The sequence below is a fragment of the Stenella coeruleoalba genome (assembly GCF_951394435.1).
Source record: "Stenella coeruleoalba genome assembly, chromosome: 16".
NCBI classification, from domain to species: Eukaryota; Metazoa; Chordata; class Mammalia; order Artiodactyla; family Delphinidae; genus Stenella; species Stenella coeruleoalba.
Window position 1 is genome coordinate 34,172,330 of NC_137162.1, and position 21,824 is coordinate 34,194,153.

General features: G+C 37.0%; 1 protein-coding gene across 2 annotated transcripts in view; it reads right to left on the reverse strand.

Annotated features, from left to right (window-relative positions):
* Positions 1 to 21,824, reverse strand: part of MARCHF5 (membrane associated ring-CH-type finger 5) — a 55,005-nt gene that overhangs the window by 4,620 nt on the left and 28,561 nt on the right. Inside the window, exons 1-4 of one of the 2 annotated variants that reach the window (XM_079899273.1) lie at positions 12,637 to 12,763; positions 7,668 to 7,798; positions 490 to 673; positions 199 to 365 (exon numbers count right to left, since the gene is read on the reverse strand). In XM_079899273.1, the coding sequence (XP_079755399.1) occupies positions 199 to 365; positions 490 to 673; positions 7,668 to 7,798; positions 12,637 to 12,652 (498 nt within the window). In that variant the 5' untranslated portion in view covers positions 12,653 to 12,763. Of the gene's footprint in view, positions 1 to 198; positions 366 to 489; positions 674 to 7,667; positions 7,799 to 12,636; positions 12,764 to 21,824 lie in introns of those variants that run through there. The other variant, XM_079899272.1, reaches the window with a different exon arrangement.

Consider the following 21,824-nt stretch of genomic DNA (forward strand, 5'->3'; position numbering starts at 1 on the left):
CCAGAAGACCAGAACTACTGCAGTGGATCCTCGTCTTTTTATTGCTATTGGATGACAGTGGGGATCAAATAGAGACTTAAGGCACAGGAGCCATAGTATAAATATTTATATAGTCCCATTCTTTTTTTTTTAAACAAATATACAGTTCTTTCTCTTTTGCATAGTCACTTGAAAAAAGTAATATTAAAGCCACCTTACCAAGATTGTCCTTTGTAAATTAGAGTTAACACTACTGAACATTAGTTTACCAACTATTGTTGCAATAGTAGGAAAAACAAGGGCTCCACACAAAATTCGGGTTGCAGAGACATGATCTGCTAAAGGATTAGCCTCGGCTGGAATTCGAGGAACAGGACAACCAATCCCTAGAGAAAAAAATGTAGGGTATTAGTGCTAATAAATCAGAATATCTAAAATATCTTTGCATGCTAGGATTCGTCCACAAGATTAATTTGGTATGTTCATTACCACCACAATTCAGGGCCTTACCTGGAAATATACTGTTCAAAATTTGTAGTTTATTTGAGTATTTGCGCCATAGTCTAAGCACATAGTCCTCCCAGCGAATCATCTTGCCTAATATCAGCATGACAGGAATAGTAGGAAGTCCAATTAAAAGGAATAAAGGATCAGCTCTCTCCATAACATCCAGACCTTCTTTATGGCCTACAACCTGTGAAACAGATAGCATTTGCTCCAATCATTTCCTTATCTAATGAAGGGTTCCATGCTTGAGTGCAATTCATTTTAAAGGAAATGCTAAATTTCAAAAGAATACAGAAAGTTTCAAAAATAAGCTGGAAAGCTATCAATCCTGATTTATTTATAAGAAATGTCTCTCATTCAAGGGGTAAAAGAAAAGCTCCCAAGCTGTTTCATATTACATTGGAATAAAAGCTTTAATTGATTACATTTCAATAGAGGGGAGAGGACTTCTGGTTCTTGCTTCCATTCCTCTATTTAATTTGGTTAGATTGGGCTATAATTTTAGGTCTCATGTGTCTTCAAGAAGAGCAACTGTTTTCCTGCTCTTCCTACTAGGAGGTAAGCACAGCCAGCCAAGAGGCAGGACCGGCCTTCAGGAGATGGTCTGAAATCTCATTTCTCTTTGGCTTTCTCCCTGCTCAGTGGTGTCTGGGATTGCGTGTGATTTCTCTGGCTGGCTAAATGCCTGCTCTACAGACTTAACTCTCCTAAAATGCAATTCCAAGGTCTATATTTGAGGGAATGCAATAGGAAGTCCAGTTCTGGTTACAGGTTCCAGTCACTTTTTCTAATCCAGGAACCCAAGGGTGCCTATCTATGGGGTAATAAAGCTAAAACAATCCTTCCCCTCTCATCTGGGTATTGGGGTTATTTCTCAATTGGTTTAGATATGAGAGGGCAAGAAGGACATGATTAATTTGCATTTGTGAATCTCCATACTTCCCCTCCTGGCAAAATTCTTTCACTTGCTGATCAATCTTGGTCTTACATGTCTCTCAACATGGCCACTTTGTTGGTGAGCATCTTACTTTTAACTAGAAAATTTCCCTAAAAATTCTTTCACAGGTCTCAAATGACCTCCCTTTAGCCAAAAGTCTCAAATGCTGGCAAATTAAATATATTTCTCTGACGGATTATTCTTGGCAGTTATGACAGTGGAGACTATTTCAGAATCTTGGGGTTTTAGCCCATCCAGGTATCACAGCTTGATATGAGGAGACTACTATAAAGGTTTCTATATAGTTTTTCTGTACACACTTGAGGATTAAACTATGAAGAAAGGATTGTTGATATAGACAATTTATGTCTTTGCCTTTGTCTATATCTCTGAGAGGGACGAGGGAAAAGAAAGGAAGGGAAGGGAGAAAAGAAGGTAGGGAAGACTAAAAGCTCCAGGGACAATATCTACTCAGGAAAGCAAACTCATGAAAAAGTAAACAGGGTTTTTTTTCAAAAATGAGATGCCCTTTACGTCAGCTATTATAGCAGATTTTTTTAGGTGGACTTCAAGGAGATGTGAAATAAGGAAGCTGACAATGGTCATGGCAAATTCAAATTCTAGACAACAGACTTGATCCAGGTAGAAATAGTTTATAAAATTATGTGGAGGGACTTCCCTGGCAGTCCAGTGGTTAAACTCTGCACTTCCAACACAGGGGGCACGGGTTCAATCCCTGGTCGGGGAACTAAGAGCCCACATGCCATGCTGTGTGGCGTGGCCAACCAAAAAAAAAAAAAAAAGAAAAGAAAAAGCATGTGGAGAGGACCAAAATGGGTGCTTTTAAAATTTCAGCTAAGGATATAGCCCAGACTTTTGTGCATGATTAATTTATCTAACCAAGACGTAACATTAAAGAACAGAGGACTAGCCTCTTCCAAATGGTCAAAACCCATGGTATCAGTATCTGATATTCTTCTGTGTTTCCAGGTAGAAATTAACAACCTCATATCTTGCATGTAAAGGGTGGTTGTTTTGAGCTGCCCTAAAGTGAAATAGTCTGGTTCACCATATTTCATAAACACATATCCCACCCTGGTGGCAAAAGTGGAAAAGCCCAGAAACTGTCTTTAGCCCAGAAACTGTCTTTACCTATAATGCTTGTCACATGACACTCTATTTTTTTGTATCATTTTATTATTTTCAATATTATGATCACTTTAAAGTTATAACTAAATGTGATTTAAATACTCCCAAAGTGTTAGCAAATAAATTCAGAAATTTGAAAAATTCCTTTGTTGGGTTATGTTTTCTTTTTAGAATTTAGGGTTTAAAAATATAAAGCAGGGCTTCCCTGGTGGCGCAGTGGTTGAGAGTCCGCCTGCCAATGCCGGGTACATGGGTTCGTGCCCTGGTCCGGGAAGATCCCACATGCTGTGGAGGGGCTGGGCCCGTGAGCCATGGCCACTGAGCCTGCGCGTCCGGAGCCTGTGTTCCGCAATGGGAGAGGCCACAACAGTGAGAGCCCGTGTACAGAAAGAAAAAAAAAAATATATATATATAAAGCAAAGTGAATATTCAGGTATGGACTATAGTAAGGAAAAATTTATTCCTCATGGGTAGCAGTAAAAACTTTCCAACCAGGTGTCTAAGAATGAGGAAATAAAAAAGAAAATAGGGCAAACAGTGAGCAAAAGCCCATTTTCCCCACCTGTGATCAAGAGTCATGCTTTGTGCTTAAGCTGAGGCTGACCATTACATGCATACCTGCATGCATTCATTCAACTGAATAATGATTACGTGCCAGACACAGGCCTAGGTGCTGGGAATTAAAAGGTGAGCTAAATAGACGTCTTTTGGAGGTAAGAGGCAATCAAATCAAACAAGTGTGCAAATATAATGTTAAGGAACTAGGACAGTGTAACACCTGTAGTGTCATACTACGTACCGCTACAGTCAGACTCAAGGGTAATAAATGAAAGCTGAATTAATCAATGGGTCTGATTTAACTTTGGTCAATATAAAACCAGCAAATCTTGTGTAAGATCATGTACATTCTGATGTTATGCCCTAAGACTGAAAAAGAGATAACTTTCAAGACTTAAATTTTGAGGTTAGATTCAGGAACTATAGAATGTCTTCTCTAAGATTTTTTTTTTTTTTGTGGTATGCAGGCCTCTCACTGTTATGGCCTCTCCTGTTGCGGAGCACAGGCTCCGGATGCGCAGGCTCAGCAGCCATGGCTCACGGGCCCAGCTGCTCCGCGGCATGTGGGATCTTCCCGGACCGGGGCACGAACCCGTGTCCCCTGCATCGGCAGGTGGACTCTCCACCACTGCGCCACCAGGGAAGCCCTTCTCTAAGAATTTTTTATCCATGTACAAAATCAAGGCCTATGGAATTGCAGGTTTAGAGAAAGGTTTGTTTGTTTTTCTGCTTAAGAGCTAAAAGCTAAATCTCCATAGTCAGCTAGGCCTGCGGTTCATCAATGCTAAAATGCTAAGAGTTAGTTTTAATTAAGTTTTGATCTTTTAAAGCACTGCCTATAGAACCCTACTTTTAAATGGGAGGATGGAACAGCAATGAACTAAAAGGTTTCCTTAGAATTCAGGGTAATTAGATGCAACACAATTAAGAAGGGACAATGCGTGTGGGGGCTGCTTTACAGCAGAGGCAGAAGCAGAGCTGGGCCGGGTGTCAGTGTTCCACTGTTCCTGGATACAATGCTCCAGCTGCCTCTGGGACCAGCTATTATTTCAGGAGCCCTAGATTAGGGACAGGAGTCCTAATGCTTCTTCCTTGCTGGAAGGTGGTACTGGTATTGGACATGTAAGCTCTCTGAACCTGTAAACTAGGAATAATTGATAGTATCTATGTCACAAGATTGTTGCAAGAATTATACGCATCAGTGCTTGAAAGGTGTTCAGCCAGGTGCTAGGGGAAGAAAAAGTTAACTATCACGTTGTCTTTTCAACAGAAATTTAAATCAAAGGGACCATTCAAGTTCTTTACAACGAAAAGGGATTGAACCTAAGACTGGTTCATGAAAAAATAAATGGGAAAAAACAGTGATCTGATTCCTTAATCTGATTTACCTGAACTTCAGAGTAGTCAGAGAACAAAAGGAAAAAAAATAGTTAAGTGTGAAAAAGAAAATCCTAAATTCTGCTGATGGAGTAGGGGGCACGACTGCTATCAAATATTCAGAAAGATAAAAGTCTTCCGAATACTCTTAAATCACACAACAGGAGCTATCTACTGTCACAGCTAATCGCTCCCATTTCTGGGCTAAAAAAAAAAATCTTTTCAGGTGAGACAGTACATGTGAAGGTTATATCTAAATGGTAACACATAATGTATATATGCATTATCATCATTTTAGTTCTTTTCTGTCACCATTAACATGTTTATTTTTGTCTCCTTGCTCATATCATTTCCTCCTCTCTGCCAATCCAAATCATTCTCTTCAAGGGTCAGCTCAAGACTTATTTTTTTCATAACTTCAAATGATCTTTCACTTTTACTGAATTAAAACACTGTTAATGTAGTCTTTCCTTAATTGGCTCCTGTTGTTGAAGTGTCTCATTAATTACGAGAATTCTTTTAAGACTGTGCTAGCCTAATATCTTTTCAAAAAGAGCCATCTTATTTCTTATGGTCAATTAGGTCTTAAAGAGAAATCACTTAATCTCAAAGGGCCTTAGTTTCCCCATCTGCAAAAACATACTTTTGTATAATGTAGTTGTACATTAAACAATGTATAATCTCTAAGTTTTCAGGTCTTTGTCAGTCCTAGTGAATGGTCCTGAACTTCCTGGATCTAATGATATACTAATACTCATTACTGGGGCTTAACAAATTATTACAGAACATATAGTCAGTTAAACAAACCTGTTACTACCTGATAGAATTGGTCATATTAAAAAAATCACTATTTATGAAAGCCTTTTAAAGTTAACATCTGTGTATATGCTATACAGGGGACACCTACGTGTAAGATAGTCTCTACTTTCTCAAGGAAATTACCTGCCAATAGGAGGAGTAAGGCCTGAATACAGCAAAAGTTAAATAACTTAGGTAATCTATATAAGAAATAGCACTTGGTCAACACAGGATTGGCTGCCATTTGAGGAATAAAAATGTCATGAATGCAGAGGAAGAAGAAATCACACTGGGCAGGAGTTGCCTGATAACTTTCATGGAGGGAAAGTGGCTGAACTAAGCCTGGAAGGAGGGTTTAAATTCGGAGAGAAAGGCCTGAAAGGACAGGTATTAGGCAGGGAGGGTGACATAAGCCAAAGGACAGAGGTAAAAAAACTAAACAACATAAGGATGGGTTGGAGGAGACAGCCCCATAGGCCTCAAAGTAGAATGAAGTTAAGATTGTGGAGAACACTGCATAACAAACCAGGTTAAGGAAATGGAATCTTTTTCAAGTCAGTGATTCTCAACCTTTATCCACTATCCTATGACAAATGATTTGTGATTCATTCCAGTGACTACATCCAGATTTCTGGGGTGTCATCAACATTTTATAAAGAAGCATTGCAATATTCTGTCTCACCATGATTAGACAGGTTATGTGCAACTTCTAGAATATTACATATAATCCCTTCGATCCCTTTTTCTTTCATGTACTCTTTAATTTATATTAAAGAAAAGCAAGTTATATCATCTACAAACCAAAGTGTGTTAACTATTACTGAGTTAGTTATGAAACATTTAACTGGGCTTCCCTGGTGGTGCAGTGGTTAAGAATCCGCCTGCCAACGCAGGAGACACAGGTTCGAGCCCTGGTCTGGGAGGATCCCACATGCCGTGGAGCAACTAAGCCCGTGCGCCACAACTACCGAGCCTGCGCTCTAGAGCCCGCGAGCCACAACTACAGAGCCCACGAGCCACAACCACTGAGCCCACATGCCACAACTACTGAAGCCCGTGAGCCTGGAGCCCGTGCTCAGCAACAAGAGAAGCCACTGCTATGAGAAGCCCGCGCACCACAGCGAAGAGTAGCCCCCCGCTCATCGCAACTAGAGAAAGCCTGCGTGCAGCAACAAAGACCCAACACAGCCAAAAATATAAATAAATTTATTAAAAAAAAAAGAAACATTTAACCAATCTAGGTGCTGCTTTTGAAAATGATCACTTAAGTTAGAGGAGACGTTAAGCTTTGAAGTAAAATGTTGAAAGGTATTATTTTAAGAAGATTCATTTGGAAGGATGGATCAACAGAAAAGAATGAAGTTAAAGAAAACAATCAAGAGGCTCCTTTAGCCATCCAGGTATGATGGGAGAAAGACAATAACTCAAGTATTAAAGATTGTGGAAAGGAAGCCACAGATGTTAAGACGTATCTAGATGGAAATTGATTGGACTTAGTGGACTGGATATAGCGCTATGAAGTAGAAAGAGTTAAAGGTAATCCTCAGAATGTAGGCTATATATCGAGTAGATGGGAAAATAATTGTAGGAATCAAAGATATAAAGAAATGATAACAGAATAAATTTAGGTTTCAAATTGAGGAAAAGACAAGTTTGATTTCAATAATATTGAGTGTGAAGTCATAAGAGGTCATTTAAGGAGAAGGGCCATGCTGTTCTTATAGGACTGATTTTGGGAAAAGATTAGGGTGAAAGACATCAAACGCACAGTTAAGATGGCTGGAAATCTTCAAAGAAGAGGTATACAGAGAGAAGAGTCAAGGGCCTGGGACTAAATCTTGAAATTTAAGTCATTCTAATTTTCATCAACAGTTACTAAATGTAGCATTGTTTTGTAATAGCAAAAAACTAGAAGTAACTAACTGTCTAATCAATAAGAGACTGGTTAGTAAACTGTTGAAATTCTATACAAAGAATGCTATGCAGATTTCTCCATACTCTGTGAAAAGATCTCTAAGATTCATTGTTTTTGGAAAAAGGGGGGTTCAGCTCTAATATGTTTCCTTTTGGGGGGATAACTATAATGTGTGTGGGAGAACATATTTATTTTATCTTGCATATGCACAAACAAAGTCTGGAAGAATATATCTGGCTACCTGAGCAGAGGGGAACCTGGGCAAATGAAGGACAGGAGTAAGAAGACTTCCCCCTAGAGAGCTTTTATATATTTTCTTATTTTTAAGCCATGAGAATGTTATCACTTGTTCAAATAATAATTTTAAAAACTCCTAACAAAAATCTATTTAATCTGTTTGAGCTTCATATCAAAAGTAACATCATCAAATAGAATAAAATAGTGAACCTGCATCACTGTCACTGCTCCATAAGTCACAGCTGTCCAATAGATAGAGCCAACCATTATTCCTGCTGCAGCAAATGGACAGGCTTTTGAGATCAGTCTATCTGCAAGATCCAAGACGTAAACAACTGGACCTATAATATAAAGAAGACAAAGTTTCAACACAAGACAGATTAAAAAAAAAAACCAGATCTAAAATATTTTTATGAAGTTGGATGCCCTGATGCTTTAGAAATAACTTATAAATGTAATGGGAACCTAGATTTGAACAGATATAGAATTTCTCAGTCATTTGCATGAATAGCTGAGTTTTACTTCCTAAATCCTAGGAAATAGCCTCTTCAAATTTTTATCTTTATCAGTAAACCTAAGAGTAAAGCCTTAACACAGCTGCTTCTTATAAAGGAAAATAGTTCTCTTACTTCTCTTAATGACACTGGCTACTGCAGAATGCCATGGCCATTTCAACTTGCTCTTCACAAACAGTTCCTGGCCACAATTAGTTTCTATAGTACTTGGTAAGACTATCACTTCTTTGACTTCACTTATTACTTCCTTGATAGTGTGTGAAGGTAACCTAGGCTATTTTTTTGTAGTTACACAAAGTCAACCTATCTTACTTTGATATCCAATATACTATATTTAGTTGAGTACTATTCTCTAACAAGCTACTTTTAATGATCATGCCAGTTTTTATGGCATTCCAAAAGCTGTATATGCCAATTATGCTTCTATTATTATGTGCTTACAAAGTAAAATTTGGTTATTACCTCCTCTGGTAGTTATTTGGAATAACTATACTAGGAGGAATTATAATAATTGCAATTAAGCCCGATATAATTTAGCTCCAGAATTTTCCAGAATAGTGGAAAAGTCTTAGACCTGAATTAGAGCAAGGCCTAAATAAAGAATTGAATATCTAAGTTGAAATAAAGGAACATGCAACCTTGACTTGGTTAGTAATCATCATATTTGTTGAATGCCCTCTACGTACAAACTATTACTTAGGACATTTTCTTAGAAATGTATAAGAGGTATTACCTACCTCTGGGGGCTTACAATCTATAGGAGGATGCTGTATACAAAACCAACTTATTTTCATTGTACAAAGAAATTCAAATAGCAATATGATGATAAAATCATTAAAAGAACAAGCATCCATCTGTGGAGCCCTGATCAATAGTTCCCCCTGATTGCTGGAGCCAGTAATGTTACTAGTCGCTGTATAAAGACAGACCATACTGTGAAGAAGGAAGAACATTAGGAGAGGTGTCAAAGGGACCTATGATTTAAATTTAGCATATAAACTTATTATTGTCAAAATCTAACTTACATAACATTTAAAACTATGACAAGGCATCTTTTGGGACCAAAGATATCACTAAAGTAAGCCTAGTTCAATGTATACTGACTCTACATTCTACATGATAGCAGGTGCTGTGCCACACATTACATGTATCATTATTTAATCTCATAATGTAGGGTTTAATCCTTAAAATACACAAATTTGCAGGTTTAAGTTTATAACCCTCTCAGAAGGCATAGTAAGAAGCATTTTACTAAGTCACCAAAGATCCCTGAAATGCTGGTACTAAAAGTTAAAGCCAATAGGTATATATAAAACCTCAAAACTTAAGCTTTCATATTCTCTATCGATAGTTCTTTAATCAGAAAATTGAAGCCACAAAACAACAACTACAGACTCTTTACAGCACGTTTCCACCTACCAACATCACACCTATCTGAAGTCAATCCCCACTTAATACACCAGATCCCATTCCGTCACCAACTCAAAGACACAGGTCTAGCAATTCACTTCTACCCTCCTACATCATTTCCCCCTACCCTTTATTGGATTATTTTCATCAAACATGTCATTATTTATTCTATCTTAAAAAAAAAAAAGAAACCCCTTCTCTTGATCCTTCTTTTCCCACTGCTCCATTTCTTTGCTCCCTTTACAACAAAATCACTCAGAAGATTTTTCTGTTTTCACTCTCTCTCTCCAATTCTCTCTTAAATCCACTCCACCAAAACTGCTCATCAAGGTCACTAACAACCCACACATAGCTAAATCCAATGGTCTAATCTCAGCCTTCCACTTATTTGGCCTACCACCAACATCTGATAGATGTTCCCTTCTTCTTCCCAATAATCATTGCATCTCCAGGACATCACCATCTCTTGGTTTTCTTTCCAGTCACTAACTTTTCAGTCTCCTTTGCTGGTTCCTCCTCTTTTTCTTGACCTCAGTGAGGCCCACCCTGTCAACTTCTACTTCATCATACTCCCTATTTGATTACTCTGCTCTATTTTTCTTTTTCCTAAAGCACTTACCACCTAACATACTCTAATTTACTTATTGTTTCCACCTACTAGAATAGGGGTTGAAAAACTATGGCCCATAGTAACACCTCACTGTTACTGTAAATAAAGTTTTCGAGAAACATGGCCACATGCAAAGTTAGCTGACCCTTGAACAACACGGGTTTGAACTACATGGATCCACTTACACTAGGATTTTTTTCAATAGTAAATACCACAGTTCTACACAATCCTCTGTTGGTTGAATCCATGGATATGGAGGGATACAGAGGAGCTGTGGATACGGAGGGCCAACTATAAGTTATATGTGGGTTTTTGACTGCACAGAGGGTTGGCACCCCTTCCCCCCTCTAAGCCTGCACTGTTCAAGGGTCAACTGTATTTACTATATATATATATATATATATATATATATATATATATAAAATATATATATATTTTTTTTTACAGAAAAAGTTTGTTGGCTCCTGAACTAGAATATGAGCTCCAAAGCGAAAGTACCCTTTTTATTTTGCTTATTGACGAATCCCAATTCCTTTGATTCTCAAAAATTTGCTTAATTCTCTACTGAGGTACTTATGAAAAACTATGATATGAAAATCTCTAGGTCTTCCTTTTTCATTATTCTGTATGAAGCCCAAGTTATGAGACTATTTTCTACCCAGTCAGAATCAGAATGTATTAGGAGAGAAGGTATTTTACCTGATTCCAGCTGACCTTCGCCCCCCCCCATCCCCCACCTCTTCAAAAGGGTGCTTGGAAAGATCTACTGATGGAGGAAAGCAATGTAATTCCTAAAAAAAGTAACAGATCATTTAGATGAAAACATAGTTCCTAAAAAGTAATCAGTCACTACCTATTTTATCTATTATGAACATGGACAATAGATATATGTTTGAATTGTCTTTCCTTTAAAGATCTCAGAAGGTTCCAACAGAATAAGCTCAATTTTCAATTTTCTTCTGAATCACTGGGTATGAATTCCTTCTGTACAAACAAAAACAAATAAGTCCTCATACTTCCTTCTGGAAATTTTTTACTTATCCCTTGGGTCATATGCAACAGATGTGCTGGATTAAATGAAGTCACTGGCTGCATTTTATAATCCCTATTTCCAGTTTTTCTGGCAAAATTCTGACTAGGCTTTTGTCTTAAGTCTATTTTGCCTAAACCTCTCAAGTCTTTTCCAGATAGACTAGTCCAAGATTAGTTTAATATTTAAAAGGAAGGATAAATGCCTAGTGGTAAACATACCATTAGAATTATAAACTGCCACCCAAGGGAGGTATTTCTGAGAGCTAAAGATTACCTAGGCAAGCTATTTGATGAATAAGAACAATCACTCAAATCATCTGGATGCAGTCCCTCAATCATATTTTTCCTATTAGGAAGCTTATCATGTACTATCCTATGACTTGAGGTCATAAAAGGAAAACAGCAACAGTCACTAGCCTCTTCTTATTGTCAGATTAAAGTACAAACAGTTACGGGAAATGAGGAAAGGCAAGACTCTAGCCCTTGAAAATCTCAATTCTAATGGGGAGGAAGAAGTATGAATAAACGTACTTCACAAGTTAAATATGCAAGGGCATAAAAAGGTTTTATTTAGTATTTTAAAAAGGTATTATTGAATTTTTAATGCCTCAGTGGGCTTCATCACTTATACTTCCAACAGTACTGTATTTACACAATGAATGGCGATTGGAGAAGCTTTGTACAAATACAAGTTTTGAAAATTCAATAATTTAAACAGCACTAGGGAAACTTGCAATTAAAAGGAAATCTATTGTGAATTCTTTTGCACAATAAAGCTTTTGTAAAGAAAATAACTACACGTAATTCAAATCAAATCTTCGCATTTCAGATTTGAATGACATCAAACAGTGAGCTGAGAACTATTAGGGAAACTCTAAGCCCATGTCTACTGAAAAGAAGTAATCAGTTTTATCTGGCAGACAGTGCAAAGGTAGATTTGTTGTGATTGTTATGTTGTGATTTAAATTCAAGTCTCTGTATGCATGGTGTTAAAGGTACATTTTGGCAATTAAGAATTAATGACTGAAGGGCAGGTAATACTTAGTGTTCAAAATCTCCTGGCACTGCATACAATCATACCCAGAATTCCCAGGACCTTTCTTGGGGACAGAAAGGTATCCTCAAAAACACCTCTGACCAATTCTTGAAAAATAATTTCTAAACACTGCCACGGTGCTAAAGTTTCTAACACAAAACATAATTTAATGCTTCACAAGATAACCTGTGATGATAACAGCTCCCATGAACTCCAAGGTTTCTGTTAAGTGGCCAAATTTATAAAAGAGATTGCCAGACCCAACTCAAATGCCAACTTGCTAATCCAAAATATCAACCCCACTTTCAGGTTCAGGACTGCTGAGAATTGCAGATTTTCGAGGTCACCAAGAGTCTAACAATACAGTTCTAAACTTCTTTCCTTGCTCCAAGTCTTCTTTTTGTTGCACACTATTTCTGGAATGTCCTGTCCCTACTTTGATTAAATCTGTATGAACACCCAAATTCCCAATGAAAACTAACCTAACCTGATTGAGGCTGACTAATTGTTCTACCCCACCCTGTAAGCCTGTTCCACGAGGCTTCCTTTACATACTATCCCACAAAATGCACTTACCCCTTTGCTTGTGCATAATGTTAGTACTTTATGTTCTTGTTCAATGTTTGTTCAGTTGTCTCAATATCCTTTAAGTCTGTCCATGTCAGCATCATCTGAGATTGAAAACTGCCAGGGGGCAGGGGCCATGTCTGTTTAACTCGTTTTGTACAGTGCCTAGGATAGAACCATGTACAGATAGGTGCTTAAAAAATGCTTTTTAATGATGATTGGTATCTATCACTCTCAGGGACTAAGAGACAGCTATCTTCAGCACATGGTACTTGGCATTATATCAGGGCACTTTGGCCTGTTCCACAGGGCATTAGAATATAATGGCACAGGACCTAGCTGCAGCACTCTGTGGCAAGTATTTGACTCAATTCATTGTTTAAAAAACAACTTAAAAAAAGTATTAATTATATGGTCCAACAACAAATGTGGATTTTACTGAAAACATGAATATCACAACCACCAATTCAATTTTAAAAACACGTGGGAATTTTGATGGGATAGTAAAGAATTTTAACTTTTAACTCTTTCTCTAGCATTCATCACTGTTTTAAATACTAAGATGCCAGAGGCTAGGTCTAAGAGCCCCAGACAAGCTCATGTAAGTTCATCTTTAATTGCTCTGCTGGTAGGTTGAGATTTTACCATTTTTTATGTAAAAACAAACATCCTGCAAACTCAGGCTTTAATTTACTTTGCTTAATGATGAAAGTCATTAGATTGTCAACAGAAGAAAGGATATGTTCTTGGACAATTTTTTATTTAACCAAACTAATAATAACTGACCAAAAACCCCTCAAAACAAAACTAATGATAAATAAAAGATTCAGAGTCAAAGCAGATGAATATTATGTCTTGGTGTATATATATAGTGTATTACCAAGAAAAGTAACTAAAGATCATCAAAGTAGTTCTTTATGAGTACATAGCTTGTGCCAAGGGAAAGCTTAAATTTTTCCTCATTAGAATAGATTAGCCCATAGAATATTTGAGGGCTATAACATCAACTACTAAGTACTTATTAAGCACCTATTGTACACATAGCATTTTACTATGCATTAAAATAAACGTAAATAAAATTTAACACACTAGCCTCTGCCTCCAAGGAGCCTACAATCTAGTTAGGGACAAACAATAAATACACATTAAACAACTGGAAAACTTTATGGCAAAACTGACAAATATATGATAGTATCATACAAACTACACAGATACATGTCAACAAATTTTAAGTAAAGATTATAGAGGGGGTAAGGATGCAAAGAGTTTTCTTTTTTTTTTCTTTTGCCGTACGTGGGCCTCTCACTGTTGCGGCCTCTCCTGTTGCGGAGCACAGGCTCCGGATGCGCAGGCTCAGCGACCATGGCTCATGGGCCTAGCCGCTCCGCGGCATGTGGGATCTTCCCGGACCAGGGGACGAACCTGTGTCCCCTGCATCGGCAGGCGGACTCTCAACCACTGCGCCACCAGGGAAGCCCAAGAGTTTTAATATTACTGTCTGTCTGTATGTATTTACTAATTAACAGAAGTGAATCTTGACCTTGAAATCTATGATCTGAAAAGGGGGGCATGCTAGAAGACCTTCTAACTAGAGGCAAAAGACTTTATTCAAAGGGTTTATATATTTTTAAAAAGCTAGTATGCCAGTAAGGTGGGGGTTAATTGATAAAAATCGTTAGCCAGATCTCTGAAGAATATGACACAATAGGCAGGAAGAAGTTCCTGGTGACAGTTTGCCTACTTACAAACTTCCTAAAATGAATATGATATTTTAGGAAAACTAAGAATATTTAAAGTCAGAATAAACTAGAATAGAATCCACAAGATTTTGTATCTAAAGTGAGTAAAAAAAAAAGAGAAAGCAGCATCAGTCGAAAGTAGTTTAATATAAAAGAGAGTTGTTAGAAAGGATAAAGAAATATTAAACCTTATTAGAGAAAAAATGTTTTGTCTGCTTTTAGGAGAAACCATGCCTAAGGTAGGAAATTCTTTGAATTTCCAAATTAAAAGTTGAAAAAGTTAAGCTGTGATAAAAGAAACACCACCATCAATTATCATTAATACATAAAAAGAGATGGCAATATTAATTATGCACTTACTACATATATGCCAAGGAATTGTTATTACATATTCTTTTTTCTTCTTTAAACATACCTATATTTTTCAAATTTTCCATGATGAGAATATAGTTACTTTTATTAATAAGAAAAACTACTTTTTAGAGAATAACAAAGAGTTATCATAAAATTCAGGTAACCATACCCTAAGGAAAGTCAACCTGACATTACTGTTTCATTTTCTTTTCCCCTTTATATAAGAAACCCACAGTAGGCTCCTTAGGAGGCAAAATAACAAGGGGAGTAAGGATTAGGTAGGGTCTACTGTGTGAATTTGGACAAAATGCTATCTCCAGACCTCAATTTCTACATCTATAATGATAATGAAGATAATATCCATCTCAGAGTTTTTGTGAAAAGTAATGTATATGAAGCTCTTAATATAGTACTTAGTGTTACACTGTACCAAGTGTTACACTGTACCAACGTCAGATATTAGTTCTTTCAAAAATGGCATACTAAGTTAAGTAGAATAGAACTCTGGAATAGGAGGTATAATCCAAGACAGATGTTTGAGGAAAAATTTATGGTATAAGGCTCTGGCATAAAAATAAGACTGTTTCAGGAAAATCTGAGGTAAGAAATAAAGGACAGATCTTTTTTGCCTAAAGGTCTGGGACAAAGAGGAAGAGGAAAATTCATGGTGCCAGGGAATCTGGGAATGAAGAGGGAGAAGACACCAGACTATAATTAGTAATTACTTTTTAAAAAATGTAAGATTCTGAATTGTGTTTTGGACCTATAATTCAGCTACCAGTATTTATATATAGTGTGCACCCAGAAAGCCTCACCCTACTGAAGATACATTGAAGATACTTATTAAAACAAATTTATATTTAAATCTTAGGGAACAAGGCTAGATGTGATCCAGCAATAAACACAAGAAATCCTTACTTTGAAGGTATTCTAGTTATCTGCCTCATAAGAGGGTATATAAAGGAGGGCCAAAGAAGATCTAATGAGATGCCTACCTACAAACTTTAACATCAGAGGGTAGGGCTTCCCTGGTGGCACAGTGGTTGAGAATCCGCCTGCCAATGCAGGGGACACGGGTTCGAGCCCTGGTCTGGGAGGATCCCACATGCCACGGAGCAACTGGGCCCGTGAGCCACAACTACTGAGCCTGCGCGTCTGGAGCCTGTGCTCCGCGACAAGAGGCCACGACAGTGAGAGGCCTGCGCACCGCGATGAAGAGTAGCCGCCGCTCGCCGCAACTAGAGAAAGCCCTCGCACAGAAACGAAGACCCAACACAGCTTAAATAAATAAATAAATAAAAATTAAAACAAAAAAAAACATCAGAGGGTACTCAAAGATTGAATCATTATGGAGATTTTGGTTTTTCAATTCCTTTCTTTTGATCATCCATAGACGTTTAGATATAATGCAAAGCAAAAATAAATACTTCTCTGATGGCCAAGTGTAAATATTACTAGAAACTGTTAATTATATAAAGAAAGTACCTGAAGTAAGTAAGTAAATTATATGAAGAAAGTACCTGAATTCTTAAGTCTGTACTGGTTTTCAAGTAATGAAATAAGCCAACAATATATTTTATGACAGCAGTCAGGCAAGTAACCGCTTGGATTTATGATGAGTAACATGTGTTTAGAGGAAACAAGGCAGACTATACTTAGAAAGTAACTGATAGCTTAGAAAACATTAAAAATGTAAAATTCTCATTAAATTGAAGCCATGAAAAACTTTTTTAAATTTGGGGAAAATATATTTAATATATATTTAGTACCCTTTTTCAAACAAAAGGATGCTCAACATCACTAATCATTAGAGAAATGCAAATCAAAACTACAATGAGGTATCACCTCACACCAGTCAGAATGGCCATCATCAAAAAGTCTACAAACAATAAATGCTGGAGAGGGTGTGGAGAAAAGGGAACCCTCTGGCACTGTTGGTGGGAATGTAAATTGATACAGCCACTATGGAGAACAGTATGGAGGTTCCTTAAATAACTAAAAATAGAACTACCATATGACCCAGCAATCCCACCACTGGGCATATATATACCCAGAGAAAACCCTAATTCAAAAAGAGTCATGTACCACAATGTTCATTGAAGCTCTATTTACAACAGACAAGACATGGAAGCAACCTAAATGTCCATCAACAGATGAATGGATAAAGAAGATGTGGCACATATATTCAATGGAATATTACTCAGCATAAAGAGAAATGAAATTGAGTTATTTGTAATGAGGTGGTTGGACCTAGAGTCTGTCATACAGAGTGAAGTAAGTCAGTAAGAGAAAAACGAATAATGTATGCTAACACATATATGGAATCTTAAAAAAAAAAAAAGGTTCTGAAGAACCTAGGGGCAGGACAGGAATAAAGATGCAGACGTAGAGAATGGACTTGAGGACACAGGGATGGGGAAGGGTAAGCTGGGACGAAGTGACAGAGTAGCATGGACATATATACACTACCAAATGTAAAATAGATAGCTAGTGGGAAGCACCGCATAGCACAGGGAGATCAGCGTGGTGCTTTGTGACCACCTAGAGGGGTGGGATAGGGAGGGTGTGACGGAGATGCAAGAGGGAGGGGATATGGGGATATATGTATATGTATAGCTGATTCACTTTGTGATACAGCAGAAACTAACGCATCATTGTAAAGCAATTACACTCCAATAAAAATGTTAAAAAAAAAATACCACAACAGCATTCTTTCTTGCTTTCCAATGGTTAGCCACCTCACTCATAAACAAATGGAAATTAAGACTCTGAGGTACCTTTTCTTACCTAACAGATTATACTGACAAACTAAAATGTTAGCCAATCTACTGGCAAAGCTGTAAGTAAACAGGCAAACTCATCCATTGCAGGTGCATATAAAATGGTATAGTACCTAATCCAGCAAAATTATATGTGCTATTCACCCCAATTTAGCAATCCCTTCTTGGTTCATATTTAATAAGTATTCTAAGCTAACAAACTCAAAAAAAAGAGAAAGAATTACAATGTCATTCTTCTGTACCATCTAATGAAATAATAGATCTAGAGGCAATGAATAAAAAAATTATCAATCTCTGCTAAAACCAGTAGGTGGAAACTGACAGGGAATTCTATTGGATGTATCAGGTTGATAACACCTGTATCCACTGATCAGTCTTATCATAAAAAACGATAACTATACATTTTTCCAGCTTTATTATTACTGACATATAACATATATGTTTAAGGTGTAGAATGTGATAATTTGACAATATATATTGAGAAATGATCACAATAAGGTTAGTTAACACTTCAATCCTCTTACATAATTACCATCTTTGTGGTGCTAACACTTAAGATCTACTCTCTTAACCTTCATTTATATAATACAGTGCTAATTATGGTTATCATATTGTACATTGATCTCTAGAACTGATTCATCTTTTAAATGGAAGTTTGTAGCCCTTGACCAACATTTCCCAATATTCTCCAACCCTCAGCCCCAAACATTCTACTATTTGAGTTTAGATATTTTAGAGTCCACATATAAGTGAGAACATACAGTATTTGTCTTTCTCTGACTTATTTCGCTTAGCACAATGCCCTTAAGATCTACCCATGTTCTTGCAAAAGGCAGGGTTTCCTTTTATTTTTTTTAAAAAAGGCTGAATATTCTACTGTATATATACACACATTTTCTTTATCCATTCATCCGTCGATGGACACTTAGGTTGTTTCCATGTCTTGGCTATTGTGATTAATGCTGCAGTGAACATGGGGGTGTAGGTATCTCTTCCAGACAGTGATTTCATTCCTTTGGATATCTACTCAGAAGTGGGATCGCTGGATCACATGATAGTTAAAAAACTTTTTTTGAGTAATCTCCATACAGTTTTTCATAGTGGCTGTACCAATTAACATCCCCACAAACAGTACACACAGTACCCTTTTCTCCACAGCCTTGTTAACACTTGCTGTCTATTGTCTTTTTGTTAATAGCTATTCTAACAGATGTGAGGTAACATCTCATTGTGGTTTTGATTTCCATTTCCCCAATGATTAGTGATGTTGAGCATCTTTTCATGCATCAGTTGACAATCTGTATGCCTTCTACAGAAAATTTTCTATTCAAGAGCTTAACCCATTTTTAAATCAGATTGTGTATGGTTTTTGTTCTTGGATATTGAGTTGTATAAATTCCTTACATTTTGGATATTAATCCCCTATCAGACAGATGATTTACAAGTATTTTCTCATTCCATAGGTTACCTTTTCATTTTGCTAATGGTTTCTTTTGCTGTGCAAAAGTTCTTTAGTTTGATATAGTCCAACTTATTTCTGCTTTTGTTGCTTGTGCTTTTGGTGTCATATCCAAAAAATCATTGCCAAGATCAATGTCAAGGAGACTTTCCTATGTTTTACTCTAGAATGTTTATAGTTTCTGGTCCTAAATTTAAATCTCTAATCCATTTTGAGTTAATTTTTGTGAGTGGAATAAGAAAGACAGGGGCCAATTTCAGTCTTTTGCATGTAACAATTCAGTTTTCCCAACATCACTTATTGAAGAGACTTCCCTGAGTATTCTTGGCTCCCTTGTCAAATATTAGTTGAACATATATGTGTGGGTTCAATTCTGGGCTCTCAACTCTGTTCCATTGGCCTACGTGTCCTTTTACACTAGTACCATATTGCTTTGATTATTATAGCTTTGTAATAAAGTTTAAATCAGTAAATGTGATGCTTTGTTCTTCTTTCTCAGGATTGCTTTGGCTATTTGGGGTCTTTTATAGTTCCATACAATTTTAGGATTTTTTTCCCTAATTCTGTAAAAAATGCCATTGGACTTCCAGGGATTACATTGAATATATAGATGGCTTTGGGTAGTATGGACATTTTAACAGTATTAATTCTGCCAATCCATGAATATGAGATACTTTTCATTTATTTGTGTCTTCTTTAATTTCTTGCATCAATGTGTTGAAATTTTGTTTTACTCCTAAGTATTTTATTGTTTTTGGTATTATAAATGGGATTATTTTATTTCTTTTTCAGATAGCTTAGTGTATATATAGAAACACAACTGATTTTTATGTTGATTTTGTATCCTGCAGCTTTACTGAATTTATTTATTAGTTCTAACAGGCTTTTGGTGGAGTCTTTAGGATTTTCTCTATATAAGATCATATCATCTCCAAGCAAAGACAATTTTACTTCTTTCTTTTGGATTCAGATGTCTTTTATTTCTTTTTCTTGACTAATTGCTCTGGGTAGGATGGGAGTGGTGAGAACAGACACCTTTGTCTTGTTCTTGATCTTAGTGGGTACACTGCGTATGATGTTAGCTGTGAGTCTGTCATATACAGCCTTTATTACGTTGAGGTACATCCTTCTATACCCAATTTGTTGAGAGTTTTTATCATGAAAGGATGTTGAGTTCTGTCAAATGCTTTTCTGCATCCTGCAGATAATGAGATGCAGAGATAAGATTTTTATCTTTCATTCTATTAATGTGGTATATATCACACTGATTGATATGTAGATATTGAACCATCCTTGCATCCCAGGGATAAATCCCACTCGATCATGGTGTACAATGCTTTAATATGCTGTTGGATTTGTTTTGCTAATATTCTGTTGAGAATTTTTTCATCTATATTCATCAGGGATATTGGCTTGTAGTTTTCTTATAGTGTCCATATCTGGCTTTGGTATTGGGGTAATGCTGCCCTCATAAAATGCGTTTGGGAATGTTCCCTCTTCTTTAATTTTAAAGAGTCTGAGAAGGACTGGCATTAATTCTTCCTTAAGTGTTTGGCAGAATTCACCAGTGAAACCATCTGGTCCTGGGTTTTTCTTTGTTGGGAGCTTTATGATGTCCTTCGTTGTTATTGGTCTGTTCACATTTTTTATTTCTTCATGATTCAGTCTTTGTAGGTTTTATGTTTCTAGGAATTTATCCTTTACTTCTAGGTTATCCAATTTGTTGGCATACAACTGCTCACAGTGCTTTCTTAAGATCCTTTGTATTTCTGGGACTTCCCCGGTGGCGCAGTGGTTAAGAATCCACCTGCCAATGCAGGGGACACGGGTTCGACACATGTTCGAGCCCTGGTCCGGGAAGATCCCACATGTCGCAGAGCAACTAAACCTGTGTGCCACAACTACTGAGCCTGTGCTCTAGAGCCCGCAAGCCACAACTACTGAGCCCATGTGCCACAGCTACTGAAGCCCGTGTGCCTAGAGCCCGTGCTCCGCAACAAGAGAAGCCACGGCAATAAGAAGCCTGTGCACTGAAACAAAGAGTAGCCCCTGCTTGCCGTGAATAGAGAAATCCCGCACGCAGCAACGAAGACTCAATGCAGCCAAAAAAAAAAAAAAAAAAAGTACAGGGGAAAATATAGTATCAGAGGAAAAAGCATTTCAATCCAGAAGATGATCAACTAAAGGGGAAAAAAAAGAGAAAAAAGGACAAATAGAATGAATAAAATTTGACAGTAAAAACCCAACTATATGAGTATCACAATAAGTTTACACTTACTTACAAAAGAATTCAGAAGAACTGAAAATAAAAGGGTGAGAAAAGATAAGCAAATGTAACAACATCAAAAAAAGCTGGTACGAAAGGGGGGAAAAGAGTAACTTTACAAAGTGAAAAAACCTGACAAACATAACCTTACTGAGATGATCAAGGTCAGTATCATGAGTGGTAAGTAATATTCATAGTATGTGCCTGTGATGTTTTGTGATGAAAATGGCACTTCATCTCTGTGGTCTTGTACCCCAAAACTCATAACCCCAGGAGATAATGGGAAAAACATCAGACAGATCCGAATTGTGAGACATTCTGTAAAACATCTAACCAGTATTCCTCAAAACCGTCAAGGTCAACAAAAACAAGGAAAGTGAGAAGCTGTTACAGCCAAGAGGAGCATTAAGGAGACATGACTAAATGTAATATAATATCCTGAACAGGGTCCTGGAACAGAATAAGGACATTAGGGAAAAATTAAGAAAACCTGAGTAGAGTATGGACTTCAGTTAATAATAATATCAGTACTGGTACAACAACTATAACAAATGTACCATACTACATAAGGTGTTAATAACAGAGGAAACTGGATATGG